The following is an 18,220-nucleotide window of genomic DNA, read 5'->3' as shown; positions in this document are numbered from 1 at the left end:
TCTTTAAACTTGTATTATTCAGGGAAATAAACAATACTATTCTTCCCATGAGATTGATTTGGTGGTCCTTTCTCAGGGTACACTCCCTCAGGTTCACTTAGATATGTGCTAGAATGAAAGTTAAAAGGACTGTGAATTTTGAGGCTTTGAGACATCAACTGATAATTAGATGACCTTAGAAACAAATATCCTCCCTCCTAGAGTACGTTTCTCTAAAGGCATTTCACCTTATCCTAAGAGTTAAGCCACAGCATCTTATTCATCAGTCTCCACTGAGCATCCACAGCGCGTGGGGTACTATTGCCAAATTCAAGGGAAACATGAACCATCCAGGGGACGAAACTGTGGAATGCAAGTTCTTCCGATAACAGTTCCATGTCTCAGGTACTAAAATTAGCTTGACTAAATTAAATCACATTCACTTTGTTTCAGTAATGTTGCTTGATGAATATTCCTTTCGAACAATTTGCTGTACCATAGTTTTGATTTTTTGTTGTTTCTATCACCTATATAAAACTAATAAAATATTAAAATGCCTTCTGTTTATATAGATTTACTCCAATTATTAACATTTGTAGTTAACCAATTAAGGGCAAAATTATACTATTGAATTTTCTGAGAGTCACTCTGATTTCTTTTTTATCTGTTAGTAGAAAGTGGCATAAGTGAGAGCTGAAATATCCTTCCCAGAGTTCGAAAGAGTTATTCCCTCAAGAGGTAGATACATTCCCTTATCTTTATTTGTCTACAGTGACTGAGTGGCTAAAGAATTATTCCCATATTTGTGTTGTAGTCAATGAGATCAAGATGTGATAAAATAACTAATTTAATTCTGAACTCACTGGCTTCTGTGCTTCAACTCCAGTCTCACCAGCATAGCTGCTTTTGGGGCGTGTGTGTGTGTGTGTGTGTGTGCGTATGGTGTGTGGTGTGTGGCGTGTGTTTCAAGAGCAAGTACTTTGGTTTTACTTACCATATAGTTGAGTAAAAATAGGTCTGTTTAAGTCTTCTCACAAAGAGTCCGTCAGATGTGACTTTAAGATAAGGAGGCTTTTTTTGTAATAAGCTTACACAAACATTCAAATAAACCACATTAGAAGAATATCACTTATTCCAATGATATGCTGCTTTTGCCTGAAACATTTCTATCAGCTTCAGCATCCATGGTTCATTCCTTTGAAAATCCTTAACAGTCACCCCTCTTCTTCCATTAGAGACAGAGTCGGTTTCTAGAAACAGACCAATGTCACCAAAGCCTGGTAGGGTGTAACTCAATATTATATTATGACTTTAGTCAAAAAGGAAGTCTGAGGACAAGCTAACGAAATGGGTTTTCTGATGTGGCTCATATATAGGGTCTAAAGGTAAGTCCCAAAACTGTTTACACAGAATAATCTCAATAAAAAGTATACGGCTTTCCAAAGTGACCATCGTAAGGGACTATACTCACCTACGAGTACTAGTGAATTAGCTGTGTTAGGAGAAGGGAAAGATAATAAAAAGGAATAGTTAGTCTAATGGCCGTGGGGTGACTCGAAGCTTGTCATGTTTGAGGAACTGAAAGGAGGTCAGTCTTGTGAACAGAGTAAACAAGGGGAGCGTGGAGTGGCGGGGGCCTGGCGAGATGAGCAGGGCCGGGGCCCCCCATCTTCATCAGTGAAATAAAGTTACATGCAACTTCATTCGTATCATTTTTTCCTGTCCCCTCTCTTACCTCTCCGTTCCACTGCTCCCTTCATGCTTTGTGCTCAGTCTCCAAAAATGCGGAACCGGTAACGTTTCCAGTGAGCACCCGTAGTTGTTTCAGTCCTCAGGGCTGTGGAGCGACCCCTTCCTCCTGCAGGGCCTGCCCTCCCTCTCCACTCTGTCACTCCTGCTCATACCCTAGGCCTCTGGCCCATTCCTGTCCCCTCTTTACCTCCCAGTTCAGACGCCTGCTCCTCCAGGAAGCCTTCTCTGAACCCCATCACCTCCTGACAGTTGTAGTGCTTACACCTCTCTGCCTCAGAAACAAAACTGTCTGTAAATTTTCAGTAATTCAACTCACACTATTCTATGCATCCCTTTTACCATGTGTTGGAAATTTAATTTCAGTAAGTTTAGGGTTCTCCCTCTTCGCTTAACTTTTTATCCAAGTTCCAGGGAGAAAAGTAATGCTGAATTGTCGGGAGTAGGAGTGAGAATGGGGTGAAGCGTCTGGTCCTCAGGGACATCATCTCTCCTCACTAGCTTCTGCTACCACAGCCACACTCCCACGTGGCCTGAGGGTACCAGCTTTAAAGATGATGCCCGAGTTGCACCTCAGCCTTAACCCAAGGCCTCATTAGTTTGAGCTCTCTCTCAGCTGGTTGCAGGTTCCCAGTGGGCTCACAGGGTGAGAAGGAGGTCATTCTGCCCTTCCTCCCCCAGCGTGGCCCCCGTGCTCCTGCAGGACCGCCTAGGACTTGTCTGTTTCTGTACCCCTCTGGGACACATCTTGCTGCTCCTGCACCTTACTGGTCACAGAACCTCTTCCTGACTGTCTCTGCCTAAACACACTTCACTGCCATTACCCCTCTGGATGCCACTGGCTTCCTGGACTCTATCAGGAAAGTAAGATGAACATTCTTTCTGTTCCTGACTCCTTCAAACTTATCTGGGGTTTCTATTGTTCTGCCCAACTCCACAGCTCAACCCAGGATATAGGATACAAGGAAGAACCGTTTTTCTCTGGGATCCACAGTGTCTGCCCACTCTAGCTTTTTCTCTTACTCTCGCCTGAGAAATCTTTACCTACCGTGGAAACAGTTCCTGGTGATGTAAGCACTAAATGAATATTTATGGAATGAATGAATGACGGCATGATAGACTAGCTCTTACTCATCAGGTGTCCTTCAAAACCTAATGCTAATATTTTCAGTTTTTTCCATTTCCCCGTGAAGCATAGAGTTCTGAATTGTGAAGTCAGGATAAAAGGAAGAACTAGGAGGAAAACAAATCACCAAAAATGTTATTATAAAATTTGATAACCTGCTTTATCTACCAGACCTAGTTCCGCAGAGTTTCAGACTATTTCCAAAAATCTCCCAAAATTAATTCCCCCCAAACAAACCAAAATTTGCAGCAACATTTTGAGAAAAAGTCTACCCTTCTCTGATTCATAGGTTCAATGACCAAAACTCTGGTGCAGGGACGTGTCTTTTTACTCTTGACTATAAAGAAATAAGAAGTGTTTTTACATTTAAAACTTGAAAGTTGCTAAGAGAGTAGATATTATATGTTCTCACCGCCCCCCCCCAAAAAAGTTACTATGTGAGGTGATGGATGTGTTAACTAACCATATTGTAGTAATCATTTCACAATGTATATGTATAGCAAATCATCACATTGTACACCTTAATCTTACACAATTATATGTCCATTATATCCCAATAAAGTTGGAAAAAATACATTATTAGGATTAAGAAAAAATAAAGTTGTCATTAATCCTTTAGCTCTTCAGAGAGGAATCAAAACTTAAAACACATGCACAGCAATCGAGTGTTAATAGAAATAGACACCAGCCCCATACTAAGGGCATTTTTGTTAACTGCCACAGTTTAAATATGAAAACACTAATTTTTATTGATCCAAATTGATGAAATCTTTAAAAAGATTATCTCTAGAGAATATTATTTAAAAAGGCAATGTTGTTTTCAGAGAAATTCAAACTTATTTTGTAGCAGAATTACAGAATAGCATTTTAATTAAATTTGTTTCTCAGAACAAAAGAGTACTAACTCAAACTACTGTCACACCACACAGAGCTCATCATCCCTCCCAACGCTGCTCCAGCACCTTCTCATGATCTCTATTGTGACCCCTAACCCAGTTAAATACTGGTGGCTGAGTGTGCTAAGCGTCTGACTTGTCCAACCAGCTGTGAGTTCCGTGAGGACTCAAACAACGACTTTGTAATATCTGTATACCAAATACTTAGCATAATGCCTGGGATCCCGTAGGCATTTAAAGTGTTGTTGAACTGAATTGAATTAAATTCTTTGATGAGGGAGCCAGCCCCGTGGCTCAGTGGCTAAGCTCACACGTCTGCTTCAGTGGCCCAGGGTTTTGCCGGTTCAGATCCCAGATGCAGACCTGGCACTGCTCATCAAGCCATGCTGAGGTGGCGTCTCACAGAGCACAGCCAGAAGGACCTCCAACTAGAAATATACAACTATGTACTGGGGGGCTTTGGGAAGAAGAATAAAAAAAGAAAAAGAAGACTGGCAACAGATGTCAGCTCAGGTGTCAATCTTTAAAAAAAAAATTTAATAAATAAATAAAAAGAAATGTATTGAACTTCTCCAGGGTTTTCTTCTCTATAAAAATCAAAAAATAAATAATTTGATGAGTTGCATCTGAATTCCAGTATAGGCAGCCAAAGCGTCTAACATAACACTGTCTAGCATAAACATATATATGTATATATGTGTGTGTGTATATATATATTTAGAGTGAATAAATTAACTGAATAAGCAAGAGATACAAGAACAAATGGAACCAACAAACCTCTGAGTGATTACACAGATGAGAATAAGAAAATAAATATTAGTCAGGATAATTAACACTAGCTGCTGTAACAAAAAAATCCCAAATACCAGTAACTTGCCACAATTAAAGCTTATTTCTCACTCAGGCAGAGTCCAACACAGATTATCCTTACTAGGCTCTTCACCTGAGTGGCTCTCCCCCAAGATGTGTCTCAGGGAATCAGGCTTTTTCTGTTTGGCAATTCTTCCATCTTTATCTTTATCTTGCATCCTCAAGACTTCAGATACAAGGAAAAGAAAAAGCATGGAAAAGACACACCAACTTGTAAATGTTTCAGCCTGCAAGTGATACATCATTTCCTCTGATATTCCATTGGCAAAAACTAGTCTCATGGCCCACCTAGATGCAAGCAGGCTGGGAAATATAGCTTAGTGTGTGCCCAGAAAAGAGAAATGGATGTAGTGAGCACTGAGCCAATATCTCCTATAATATAGATATACTTCCTCCACCTGGAAAATCCTTTCCCCTGGTAAATAGCTATCATCCTTCAAGGTTTAGTTTAATCTTGATGTTCTCTGTGAAGCCTTCAGCCTAAACAGAGTGGAACACTCACCTTGGTGGCCAAGCTATCTCTCTTTGCCCACTGTCTTTCTTTATAGTCTTTATCAACTTATATGACATTTATATGCCCGCCTTCTCTATTTGATGGTGGGCTCCTTGAAAACAAGAAGAGTTTCTTCTTCAACTTCGTATCCTCAATACCAGGCATGGTTTCTGTTTCACTATATTTGCTCCATAAATGTTCACTGAATTGAATTAAGTTCACTGTATATGGACTGAAGTTACTCACTTCTACAGTTGTTGTCTCCCTTTGTTTCCAATTATTTAATAAATGAAGGATGAGATATGGCAATAAATTCCTTGTGTTCCAAATATCTTGATCAATAAAAATATCTCATCTCACAGAAATTGGAAACCAAAAGTACGGTGAAATTCACAGAAGGAGATGAGATGAGGCCTTGGGTTAAATTTATTCTTTTTTCTAGAGAAAAGAGTTCATGCAGGATTAGGATGGATATCATGGTAAATTTAGATAGAATAGGCAGCCATTCTAATCCACAGGGACAAGAATTCCAAATTCTTTATCTGCCACCAAATTCCACTCTAGCATAGAATCTTGCTTTTTGACTTGGAATTTACCATAGATGATAGGGAAAATATATTTTCCCACGCCTAATTCTGTCAGGAAACATCTAACATGGCACACATTTCTAAGAGAACTAATACCTCACTCTGTCTCCAGATATCAATCCAGTATATTGATTTAAATCATAATTTGTGAAAATAGGAAGGAAAAGATATCAATACCACTCCTTTTAGAAGGCTGATGTGTATATAGCTTAAGGATAAAACTCCCTTGAATCATGGCTTAGATCCACAGTTTGTAGGCCTCTTCAAGGTATCTATCAGTAAGCATTTATTGAAAATCCAAGGTCCACACTAAATCTTATGAAAAAGAACCACAAACGATGAGACCTATCTTTAGGGAACTCACAGTCTCACTGTAGAATGGGGCAAGAGGGCAGGGCAGGAAAGTTGTAGAAAATAAAGCAATACACTTGAAGCAGTTGGTGACAAATTTGAAATTGTGTAGTGCAAGCTATCCGTAATGCAAAGTGTATAGTGATAACTCAGAAGAGGAGGGGTTTGTGTGTGTGTAAGAGATGGCTCAATCATCCATTGTGAACCATGAAAAGTATGAATGTGGTATCCTGGAGAGATATTTTGTCTTTGTCCCTGGTTCCTGGCATAGAGCTCCTAAAACCCGTGGAATTTCCTGAGTTATAAGGGCGCTAGGAGCATTTTGTTGCTGTTGTTCTAATGAAGTGACTCTTGAAAGGCCCCTAGATAGCTTCAGGATGGGGGCTGGTCCCTAGAAAGACCAAGCCCAGATGGGAAGCTGGGGACTTTCAGCCCTACCCTCACCCCAAGCTCCTGGGAGAGAAAAAGTCTAGAGATAGGGTTCAATCACCAGTGGCCAATGATTTAATCATCCATGCCTACTTAACGAACCCTCCATAAAAACCCTTAAACGAGGAAATGCAAATCAAAACTACGATGAGATATCATCTCACACCTGTCAGAATGGCGATAATTAAGAAAACAAGAAATAACAAGTGTTGGAGGGGATGTGGAGAAAGGGGACCCTCATACACTGCTGGTGGGAATGCAGTATGGAGATTTCTCAAAAAATTAGAAATAGAAATACCATATGATCCAGCTATTCCACTACTGGGTGTTTATCCAAAGAACATGAAATCAATAATTCCCAAGATTTATGCACCCCTATGTTCACTGCAGCATTATTCACAATAGCCAAGATGTGGAGGCAACCCAGGTGCCCTTCAACAGATGATTGGCTAAAGAAGATGTGGTATATATATATATATATATATATATATATATACACAATGGAATACTACTCAGCCATAAAAAGGACAAAATTGTGCCATTTGTGACAATATGGATGGACCTTGAGGGTATTACACTAAATGAAATAAGTCAGATGGAGAAAGACAAATAGCGTATGATTTCACTCATATGTGGAAGATAAACAAACAAACACATAGATAAGGAGAACATATTAGTGGTGACCAGAGGAGAAGGGGTTGGGGGTAGGGCGAAAGGGGTAAAGCAGCACACACGTGTGGTGAAGGATGGAAACTAGACTACCGGTGGTGAACATGAGGCAGTCTATACAGAAGCTGAAATATAATAAAATATAATAATGTACACCTGAAATTTATATAATGTTATAAGCCAATATGATCTCAATAAAATAACTTTTTAGAAAACCCTAAACAATGAGGTGCAGAGAGCTTCTGGGTTGGGAGGGTGGCACAACCCAGTTCCATGGGGACAGAAGCTCCTGCACTCAGGACCCTTCTGGACCTTTCCCTCGTCATCTTCATCCAGCTGTTCATTTGTATCATTTATAATGAACTATATGTAATAAATTGTATCCTTTATAATAAACCAGTAAATATATAAGCAAAGTGGCTTCCTGAGTCCTGTGCCCATTCCATCGAATTATCAAGCCTTGGTGGGAGGGGTCATGGGAAGCCTCAAATTAGTAGCCAGCCAGGCAGAAATGTGGGTAGCCTGGGCCCCCCATTTGCGGCTGGTGTCTGAAGTAGGGGCAGTCTTGTGGGACTGAGCCCTTAACCTGAGGGGTCTGGGCTAATGTTGCATGGTTAGGGTCACAATTAAATCGAATTGTAGGACATGCAATTGGTTTTGGGGAACCAGTGAATTGGTTGCTGTGGGGGGAAAAAACCTCTCAATGGACTTCTTGAAGACAAAAATGGAAAGATGGCGCTGTGAGCACTGGGTATTCATTTAGGCCTTGATCAGACCTCACTATAAAAATACACAGACCTTGGCCTCCGAGCAAGTCAGGATGTACTTTGTGAAGGCAGAAATACACTGTCACCATCAGAAGGGGAAAAAAGATCATATAAAAAAAAAAGCCAAGGGGAAGAATTTCTATGAGAAAGAAGGAAAAAGGCCAGGGGAAGAAATGCTGACTTCCTGAGAAAATGAGGCTAATGTGGAACCTTTCCCCTCCCCCTCCTACCTGGGGCACCTGGACACAGTCACTCGAGGGAGTGACACGTGTGACTCAGCAGGCAGTGTATAACTGACGTCAAAATGTTTCAAATCGCTGCTCCACCATTTACTCATATGTGCGTAACCCTTCTTAATCTTGGACAAACCCCCTCACGCTTAGGACCTTCCGGAAGCTTTTCACTCGTGTCCCATTCCTGGCTTGGCATGGATTGCATCAGCTGCCCGCCTCAAACTCTTCAATGGTTTCCATCTCCACCTGGAGTGGGATTCAGTCTTTACCAATCCGCCGGGTCCCGCGTGCCGAGGCCTCTGCCTGATTCTCCAGACTCGCACAGCCCCTGCCTCCCCTTCGCCCAGGCTGCTTCTGCCACATGGGCTTTCCTTCAGTTCCTAAACACCGCCAACTGCTCTCTCACCTCGGTCTTCCCAGAGCCTGAGTCTGCTCCAGGTCTGTGCCCCTCACATGCCCTCACCCCACTCATTCTACCAGTCTCTTCCTTCTTCCTAGGCGCTTTCTCTGATTCCCCAGTTTAAACTCCCTGGCCTACTGCACTTTGATTGCACCTGGTACTTTTCCGCCGGATCGCCCTCGAGAGTGTGTAGTCACGCATTTATCAGCCTTGTTGTCGATGCATTGTCTGCCTCCACCCAGCTCTTTGGGAGCAGAGGCCAGTTCGAGTTGCTTACCGCTGTATCTCCAGCGCCAAGCACACACTGCCTGCTCACAGAAGGCATCCTACAAATATTAGTTCAAAATATAGACTGAAGTGGTTAGAAAGGGTATCAGGAATGATAGAGAACTTAGCTGGGCCTTGAAGGGTGAGGACATACTACATTCTCAAAGGCAGGGGTGATATTCAAATACTTGGTCAAAGGACACAAACTTTCAGTTATAAGATGAGTAATTCTGAGGATCTAATGTCAGGGTGATGATTTAGTTAATATCGGGCTGTACACTTGCAATTTGTCAAGAGTAGATCTTAAGCGTTACTACACACACAAAAAAGGTGGCTATGTGAGGGGAGAGATGTGTTAACTGATTGTGGTAAACACTTTACAATGTATACTTATATCAAATCATCATGTTGTACACTTAAAATATATACAATATGTATTTGTCAATTATACCTCAATAAAGCTGGGAAAAAATAAAACAAGGCAAAGATAGCACCAGTAAAAAAAAAATCAAAGAAGAAGTCGCTGGAGCAGTCAGTCCCTAGGCCCCTGCTGTGCCGGGAGTTAACCTGTCACTGGCTGGATCCTGAGTTCCTGGGGGACGGGGTGGGGCTGCCAGAACAGGAAGACAGCAGGGCCTTCGGGGCACAGGCTATTTGCCTACAAGGACGAACATATTGTAACATTTTATAAATTGGTGTGGTTGCACAGAAGCAGCCAGGCTGAATCTCTGTTACGAGGAGAAGGGACCTGGGAAGTCCCCAGCAAGAGTGGCACTAGGATGCTTGGAAATTCGTGGATGATGAGGAGGTGACTGAGTACTGGGAAGACAAGATGCACAGAGCCGGAGGGCGACTGGAAATGCGGCTCTGCCATTTTCTGGCTGAGACGAACTCCAGTGACCTCGTGTGGGACAAGGAGATGATAGTGGCAGTGACTCCCAAGGGAGCCGGTGAGAAAGCCGAGTGCAAAGTGCCGACCACACTGGTAAGCGGTACTGCTATTATGATTATTATTAGCATGATCATTGTTATTTTGTTACTATCGTCATTAGGAAAAGCACTGAGCAGAGAACCTGGGCTCTAGCTCTGTTCTGCCATTATCTGTGTGGCCCTGGACAAATCAACCGCTCTGACCAAAATTTTGAGTATACAAATATGTGCATTTTCTGAGGAACAGCTCCATATTTTATCAGATTTTCAAATCCTACATTTTTGAAAGGCTTACTATTTACCTCAAGTATCTGGAACCAAATTGTCTCATCCTTTACTAGGATAAATTATACTCATTATCACTATTCTGTTGGCCTTTATTCTAAAGATCACCAAATTTATTTTGTATTTCCCTCAAGGAAAATGTTACTTCAGTTTTTAAATGTTGCACTCAATATTATTTGAATATAAATCACAATACCCACTATTTCCAATTTTAAACTTTTATTTCAAATACTTAAACGTACAGTTGTAACAATCACCATAATATTAATAAGGAGTAGAAATATTGAAACATAAAAATAAGTATTGAAACAAATACTTTGTTCAATCTGGAAACATGTGAAGAAATGTTCAAATGGAAATACAGTCCCCGCATCAAATGAATTCGTTGCATCCTGGTACCCGAACTTTCCCTAATACAGAAAAAAAGAAGGCTCTTGAAAGCCACTAAACAAACTTTACAATGATTTGTAAGAAAATAAAGTGAAGTGCAATTCCACAAAAAAGAAAAATCTCACCAAAAATGATTTCTGAGGTATATTTATGTACATTACTGTAGTTAAAGGGAAAAAGAAAATAGGGACAAATCTCTTCCTTAAAATCTCTTAACATTGAAAGAAGAGATCATCTCCCAGACAAAACTGAAGACACATACACGTCCGCCATCAAAACTCACTCACATCCCGGTGATGATTCCTTCCTCCCACCACCACCTGGGCCTCTGAATCCCGCCTCCTGGCTGTGTGGAATTTGAATTCTGTTTGATGAAGTGAGAGACACACACACTCAACCAAAAAAATCTTTATCTTCATCTATATTTTGTGAAAACAAATTGAGGCAAAACTAAACCGCAGTTCACCTGCAAGGAAAAGGAATCTTTCCTCCCACTCCTGCTTCTTTGCGCATGGTTATTAACCCCAAGACACTTTCTGATCTCACACGGGCCATTCATCAATCTCCATCAGCCATTATCACTGGTCCCTGCAGAGCACCTTAGAGAGTTGGCAGGAACACTCACAGAATCAGGTTTCATGGGAGAAAAATGCATTGCACTTCTGAAGTCCCAGTCTATACTTCAAAAAAACAATGTTGCGTTCAGTGTGGTGAATTTCCCTGGAGCATGTCACTGCATTTACAAAGGGCATTGTCAAAAATAAAACTCTCGTATAAAACCCGGGTCTAGGATATTGCAAACTCGACAATGAGAGCAAACGCAACCAAAGGCAACATTTCTACATACCGAAAGTCCTGCGGCCAGGGGCTCCCAGGGTTTATCAAGATGTGATCTGATTAAGGGATTACCAGCAAGGTTGTGCTATAGATCACACTGTTAGTCACATGCATTCAAAACAGTTCTTACAATGCTAGAAAAGGGAAATTTAATATTGGAAAGTATTTACAGTACCACCAATCCAGTAACAGGTGGAAAAGGGAAAAAATCTACAAACCAGTGCCGGCTTGCTTCAGGGAGTAGGATGATTATATGAATTTAGCTGCTGATGAGTGCAGAGACATACTGTGTGGATTAAACAGGATGAAGGGAAGGGATGTCCGAGAAGCCCTTGGTTTACAAAATGCAAAACTTAGGTTTTCAAGAAAAAATAAAATTAAAATATGTATCTGTTTTTGACAACTAAATTAGGAATGTCTTTGTAATTTATATATATTCTATATACAAAAAGCAAGAAAAACTCTTGTACTTTTTTAATGGAAAATACTGGGTTCAACCCCCACCAAAACACCAAATGCATCCCATTTAGGATAATGTCACTGGTGCATGTTGGACAAGTAAATTACAAAGCTCTTTGATATACTGCGTATGAAGAGTGGCAATTAGGGCCAATAAAATCAAAGGAAGAAAAGAACTAATTAACACTAACATGTCATTATGACTCGGGGAAGCATATAAAATCCCATGCCCGCTCTACATTGCCAGCTATTGGCAATTCCCAAATTCCTAAGGATGCAGACAGTAGTTTTCAAATTACTGGAGCCACCAGAGGTTTTGGGGCTCTTGGGAGCTTTAGCATCACTTTCTTCTATCAAAAGACCCAAAGCACGCCAATGACTTAAAAACTCACCCATCCCTACTGCCAAGGAATGTAATCCCAAGATTATGAACCGTGACGATCAGTTGTGGATCCTAAACAATTTATGGTTTTCGTGGTAGAAAGAACATGGAATTTGGAGACAAAAGGCCTGAGTTCAAATTCCAGATCAGGTATTTATTATCCCTGTGACTTTGGGCAAATCATTTAACCCTCTATGAAATAAGGATAATAGCAATGTTACCCCCCAGAGTTGTTGTGAGGAAAAATGAGGCAAAATAAATGTGGAAATATCCCAAGAGTGGCAAAAAAAAAAAAAAAACCCGCCCTACAAACATGAACTCTTCTGCTGCACTATGAGCAGGTTCCATCTAAACTTAGCGGGCGGAAAAAGCACAAAGTTCCCCGCTACAAAAATCTGCATACACTGACAGTAAACTGATCACAATAGAAAAAATAACACGTTGCAGAGGGAAAGACTCCAGGAAGCCTGGATTTAGTAAAATTGGCCCAGGTTTCATATGGAGAAAATCTGGCAGAAATTTTCAGCAAGACATTAAATCTGCTTTTACATTGTGAGCAAACCTGGATGATAAAAGCCTCTGTGGCTTCAAGATTTTATAGAGAAGCATTTGGAGACTCTAAATTAATTAAAAAGTAAAAACAAAAACAGTTTTGGCTACTGATAGCTAAGTAAACATGTATTATCAGAAGATTTAATAACCAACTGTAGCTAACAGTTTTATTCTAACTTCATTATTGAAAAATCCAAGATAGCAGATGACCTTCTAAATTCTTAAGGTTACAATACAGACATCCTTTAAACCCAGAAAATGACTGGTTTTCCAAAACTTTTCTGGATGGAGGGTATTTCTGCATCAAGCACCAAATGAGAAAATGCATTCAGAGCACTTTTTAAAGGTCATCATGCCGTACAAATGTAAGATATTATTATTAGAGAAATCTGAACAGCTTTTTTGAATGTCGCAGAATAAGACAAGGTATGTGAAATTTATAAAAATAAAGAATTCCACAAAAATGATATAGAAAACATTTATGTCTCAATAAAAACTCTAAGAAATTAAGGGGGAGAAATGGAAACCACAAGACAAACTCCCTTCCTGGCTTCACAGGCTCTTCTTCTTTGACAATGTGGCTGTGATTTTCACATCACTAGTCAAACACACACACACACACAGATTTGTTCATCTCTGGTCCCTGACTGTTACTCCTGTTCTGAGTTTACTGAGCTTTGAAATAACTGATTTCTCCTGTTGCTTTTCTGAACTCCCTCAATGGCTCAAGCAACCAGCTCATCAGTTACCCATCCCTGACGTGGACTCAGCATCTGTGGCTTCTCCAACCTACCACCTCTCGGGTGGTGAAGCCCCACACAGAGGACTGAATGGTGACAGGAGAAGATCTCAATGCAACCCAGAAGGAAACTCATCCACAAAAACCAACTCCTAAGTGGCTGCCTGACTTAAAATTCCATTGAATCTTGAGTTTCCAGAGAGTCATCTGAGCCTAACGGGTCCTCTAAGCTTCCTTGCGAGTTTATGCAAAACCCAGAATTTTTCAGTGCTTTATGAGCATCCATAAACTTCTGCAGATACTTGGAGGTATACAACCAGTGATGTTTCAGGACATCTTCCATTTCATAACACTTGGACTGCCTGGCATTCATTTTCCGGAAGCGCCGGAACAGTTTGTTGCCAGACTCGTTTCCCTCGCTCGCCCATGCCCCTATGGAGCCATCCCTCTCAATAATTTCAGGGACATGTGCCAGGGTTTTGTGAAAATAATTGGTGATTTTGCCCTCATACCGATACTTGAACTTGGTAGAGAGGAGCTCAGCAAAACGCTGTGAATTGAAACTATACTGGCAGAGGGATTCTGGGCACTCCTTAGCCGGGCATGATGAGCGCCAGACGGGCTTCATCTTCAGGTAAAGGTCCATTAGCTCCTTCAGAGCTTCGTGCCTCTCCTGGGAGGGAATTAATTCACAAACTGCTTCAACAGTCTCTTTGGTCATGAGCTTCCTGGCAAAGTTGCCATTCATCCTCATGATTGGTTTCAGGTTCATCTTCTTCCGGAGATGTTTGTCCAGCGTAGCCTGCCATCTTTTCCTTTCCTCTTTGGAGGCATTGGGGTTCTTATACACCTCCCCAATCTCTAGCTGGAAGATCTTGTAGAACTCAGCTGCATTGCCAATGTCGCAGTGGAGCGCATCTATGGAAGGGACTGTCTCGATGAAGGGCTTGGCGGAGACCCCTTTCACCCGATCCCGCAGTTCTTCCACAGACTCATGGTATGGGTTGGAACGCCAGACCTCATAGCGCTCCAGGTTCTCAGCGTGGCTTCTGGTTATGGAGTGGAAGACAAGATTTTGAGAGGCTTCCAGGCGGGTGGCATCACAAAGGGTACAGATGTAGACCGAGCCGGAAGCCTCGAGGCCTTCCACTTCCCGGACAAGTTTCTCATCGTAGCCCGTGCCCCTAAAGATGAACTGGAAAGTGCGGAGGATGCCTCCCATCTCAAGCATTAATTCGCTGTCCTTCATGGCCTCCCGCTCAGCAATGAGAGGGCTCAGGATGGCCGTCAGAGTCTCGTGGTCAGATTCATCTGCCAGCATAAGGCACAAGGGCTTGCAACACAGCTCAGAGTTAGGTTTGGCTTCCTCAAACACCTTCACATTCTGTGAGCCGTGTGCTATAGTAATTTTCATGATTGTGAATGAAAACCGAACTGCCTTTTCCGGAACGGCTGGCCCACTGCCGTGCTTCTCACTCACGTCTCCCATCCCGTCACAGGACTCCTTCACCACCACAGTGAAGGGGCCGTTCAGGTAATCGTCAAGCTCTTGGGCTCTCATGCCTTCCAGGATGTCTTCTTCCATGTCCATCAGAGCAGACACCAAAGCCGAATCATAGCGGAACCGCTTCGCAATGGTGTCCACCGGGTAATCGTCCACAGACGACGACAGTCCAGACAATCCGTCAATAATGCCAACGTCAGTGTTGGAGGACACATTCTTCAGAGGTGGCTGCCACTCAAAGGGGTGGTAGCCCGGCAGAAGGACTTTCTCAGCGTTCCGGAGGGCATGCAAAGGCTGAAAAATCTGCCTCCCCGTGATGGCTTTGACAGTCCTGTACATTTTGTGGTACTGACTGCAGCTGAGGAAGGTGTTGACTCGGATGGCCAAGCAAACCGCTGGCTGCAGGCCGGAGCCCCGCCCCTGCATGATGGCCTCCAGCTCGTCGGCTTGTCTGTGCTCATTCCTCGCCCGCAGCGCCAGCAGGAACAAGGTCAGGCACACAGACTTCACATCTCCTCCTTCTTCTTTGTCGGCAAAAGCCTTGACTTGCAGCTTGAGCTCCCTCAGACGGTGCTTCTGAGCCCTCCGGGTCAATGACAGGAGATGCTGGCGGGGCCGGCCCCCTTTATTAATATGCACAAAAGTCTCTTTCGATTCCTTGTGGCTTGAGACATGATGATTATATTTTTCCAAGCTGACCTCCTCATTGCACTCTTCTGCTGGACATTTCACCATGAGGGAATTCAGGATGCTCAGAAAGGACTTCACGGGACTCTCCAGGTCAGTGGGGAAGCAGGGATATCTGCAAGAGGGACAATAGCTGCCCATGACTTTGAGGCATCTGAGAATGCAGATCCTGCAAAATACATGCTTACAGCTGGTGACCACAGGGTCAGCCAGGATGTGTTCACAAATCTGGCAGGAGATAGATTTCACAAAGTGCGCCGGGAAGTCCACTGCAAGGAGCTTGGTGCTAAGATGGATCTTACTGCAGTTGGTGATCTTCTTCATCACTCCCTTGCCGCTGATCCTTGCCTGAGCTCTCCTCTTGCGCTGACGGGCTTGCCTAGCTCGGTCAACCGCAGTTTTGAGTTTTTTGCTGAGCTGCACATTTGGCTGATGACTCTTCCTCTTGAGTCCCTGACGGGCAGTGTGGCAGATGTCACAGGACGGGGTGTGGGGGTGCCACTCCATGGTTGTGTTCTTCGGGAAGTAAACCTCACATGGAGCACTGCTAAACTTCCTGTGCATGATGCTCCAGCAGTTATGGCAGAACTCAGTGGGGTGGATGGAGTCAACATCGGCTTTCACATCGATCCGGAAAACCTTGGCAATGAGGTCGGGCCAGGAAGTGGCTCTCTTTTCCTTCTTTCGTAAAAGCACTTGGGTTTTGCCATCCACAGGCCCGTGGACTGGATATCTCCTATTGTGCCCATCAGTTTTAAAAGAATTCCCACAGATGCGGCAGAGATGTCGAAGGCTGGCTTGGTGGATGGCTTTCTCTCTTGCTTTCCCATCATCATGGAATTTCTTCAAAAACTTAGGGTGAGGCTTTACTGCTTGTTGAGTCAGGACTGGTTTCTGACCACCAGCCTTATCCAGGACTGCTGGAGACTGCTCTAGAGAGGGTTTCCCCTCAGAGGAATCTTTTTCCTTTTGAGCTTCTTCAGGGGCCTTTTCAAAGGATCTCACCCTGAATAGCTTAAATTTCCATTCAGAAAATTTAATATGTGGATGCTGGATTTCATCTGGGGCAGAATTGAGTCCCAGGGTGGGTGTCAAAGAGACAGCCATGCTTGCTGAGGTATCTGAGAACAAAGAAAGCAAGTGAGATTAGGAAAAAATGTCAATATCCCACAGATACATCTTGGAAAGAATACAAATTAATACATTGAATTATTCATTCATTCATCCAAAAAGTTAGTTATGAAACCTCCAATTTAATATACTGTGTTAGGTGCTGATCATACAGCAGAGAACAGAGTCACGTCCTGTTCTGATAGTGCTTGTGGTTATTTATAGCTTGTATCTCAGTACATGCGCCATCATGGCTTTTTTACATATATATATGTAAAATCTTATTTCCTTTTCACCAAAACCTTAAGGACAGAATCTTTGAGTGATTCATCTCTGTCTCCCAAAGCTTCCTAGAACACATCAGGTGCTCAATAGTTATTTGCTGAGTAAATGCAAGGAAAAACTGGCTTCTAAAACCAAAGAAAAGTCATATTTTCCACATTGTATTAGCCTCATTGCACTAGCCAGACAATGTATTTCCAGATTTTTAAAGCAGTCTCCTGGGAGGTTGGTTGTCTATTTCTTCTAAACAGGTCATAAAAGGATGATAAAGCTACAAAACCAAAGGAACTAATTACTTACTACTTGAAAGAATGAAGTGAATTTTGAGCTTTATGAATGCAAACTAATAATAAGTATCATGGATAGTAATTATGTTAATTAATGAACGCTGCTGTAAATTATAAAGCTGGGTCTCCATTAGAAACAAAAACCAAAGAACTCTAAACCTGCAACAAACCATAGCATGCACATGCGAAGACTCAAAGGGCTTTAAAGATGAAAAATTCAAGTAGTTCCAGATAAAACTCACACAGGCCATCCTGGAAGTCATTACTGGGCAATGGTCATGAGCACTATCATTTGCAATAAGAAGAGGTCAGAGTAATATTTTTCTTCTGGTAAAAAGCATTAGCAATTACAGATGCCGGGAAACCCTACCAATCTGGGTTGCAGTGTAGACAGCAATAGTGCTATAGGGAAAAGTCTGAAAATGCCATTGAGTCCTCCCTAGACCCAAGTAGCCCAATCTTCTCCAAGTTCTTTAGTACGTGTAGCTGAAAAAACGGCAATGTACTTTCAACCTAGCATCTTTATCTCTCAAATTTCTCTGGGTTAGTGCTCTTCACCCACGGTAATATCAAGCAACACTTTTCTCCCCTCAGTTAATTAACTAACCAAATTGATGGGCTTTGTTCTGCTTTGTTTTGTTTTTTTTTTTGTGTCATGTGGTCATGGAGACCAATCCTCAGAAGAACACACTTTGGTCCGGGGTGGGATCTGGGGAGCTGGTGGGGAGGGGACGGGCTAACCCTGACTGCTGCCGACACAGTTCCTTTTTAAACCCCCCCTTTAAAGGACTGAAGTTTGTTCCATCTTCCGTGCATTATGCTTCAGAGATTGATGTTTTTCCTAAGAACAAAAAGCCAATTTCCAAGACTTGGTTAAAAAGGAAATCCTGTTAGATTGTTCCATAGGCAGGACTGTGTGAGAAATAAATAATTCCAAACCATTTCAAAGGTTTCATTAAC

General features: G+C 42.3%; 1 protein-coding gene across 1 annotated transcript; it reads right to left on the bottom strand.

The window, feature by feature from the left end:
* Positions 1-10,275: 10,275 nt before the first annotated feature.
* Positions 10,276-16,698, bottom strand: RAG1 (recombination activating 1). Its single transcript, XM_014851022.3, has one exon. The coding sequence runs from the start codon at positions 16,686-16,688 to the stop codon at positions 13,560-13,562; it is 3,129 nt and encodes a 1,042-aa protein (XP_014706508.1). The 5' UTR covers positions 16,689-16,698; the 3' UTR covers positions 10,276-13,559.
* Between the last annotated feature and the right edge of the window lie 1,522 nt (positions 16,699-18,220).

Source organism: Equus asinus, chromosome 17 (assembly GCF_041296235.1).
Source record: "Equus asinus isolate D_3611 breed Donkey chromosome 17, EquAss-T2T_v2, whole genome shotgun sequence".
NCBI classification, from domain to species: Eukaryota; Metazoa; Chordata; class Mammalia; order Perissodactyla; family Equidae; genus Equus; species Equus asinus.
Note: the sequence above shows the minus strand (reverse complement) of the source record. Positions and strands in the feature narration are given on the sequence as shown.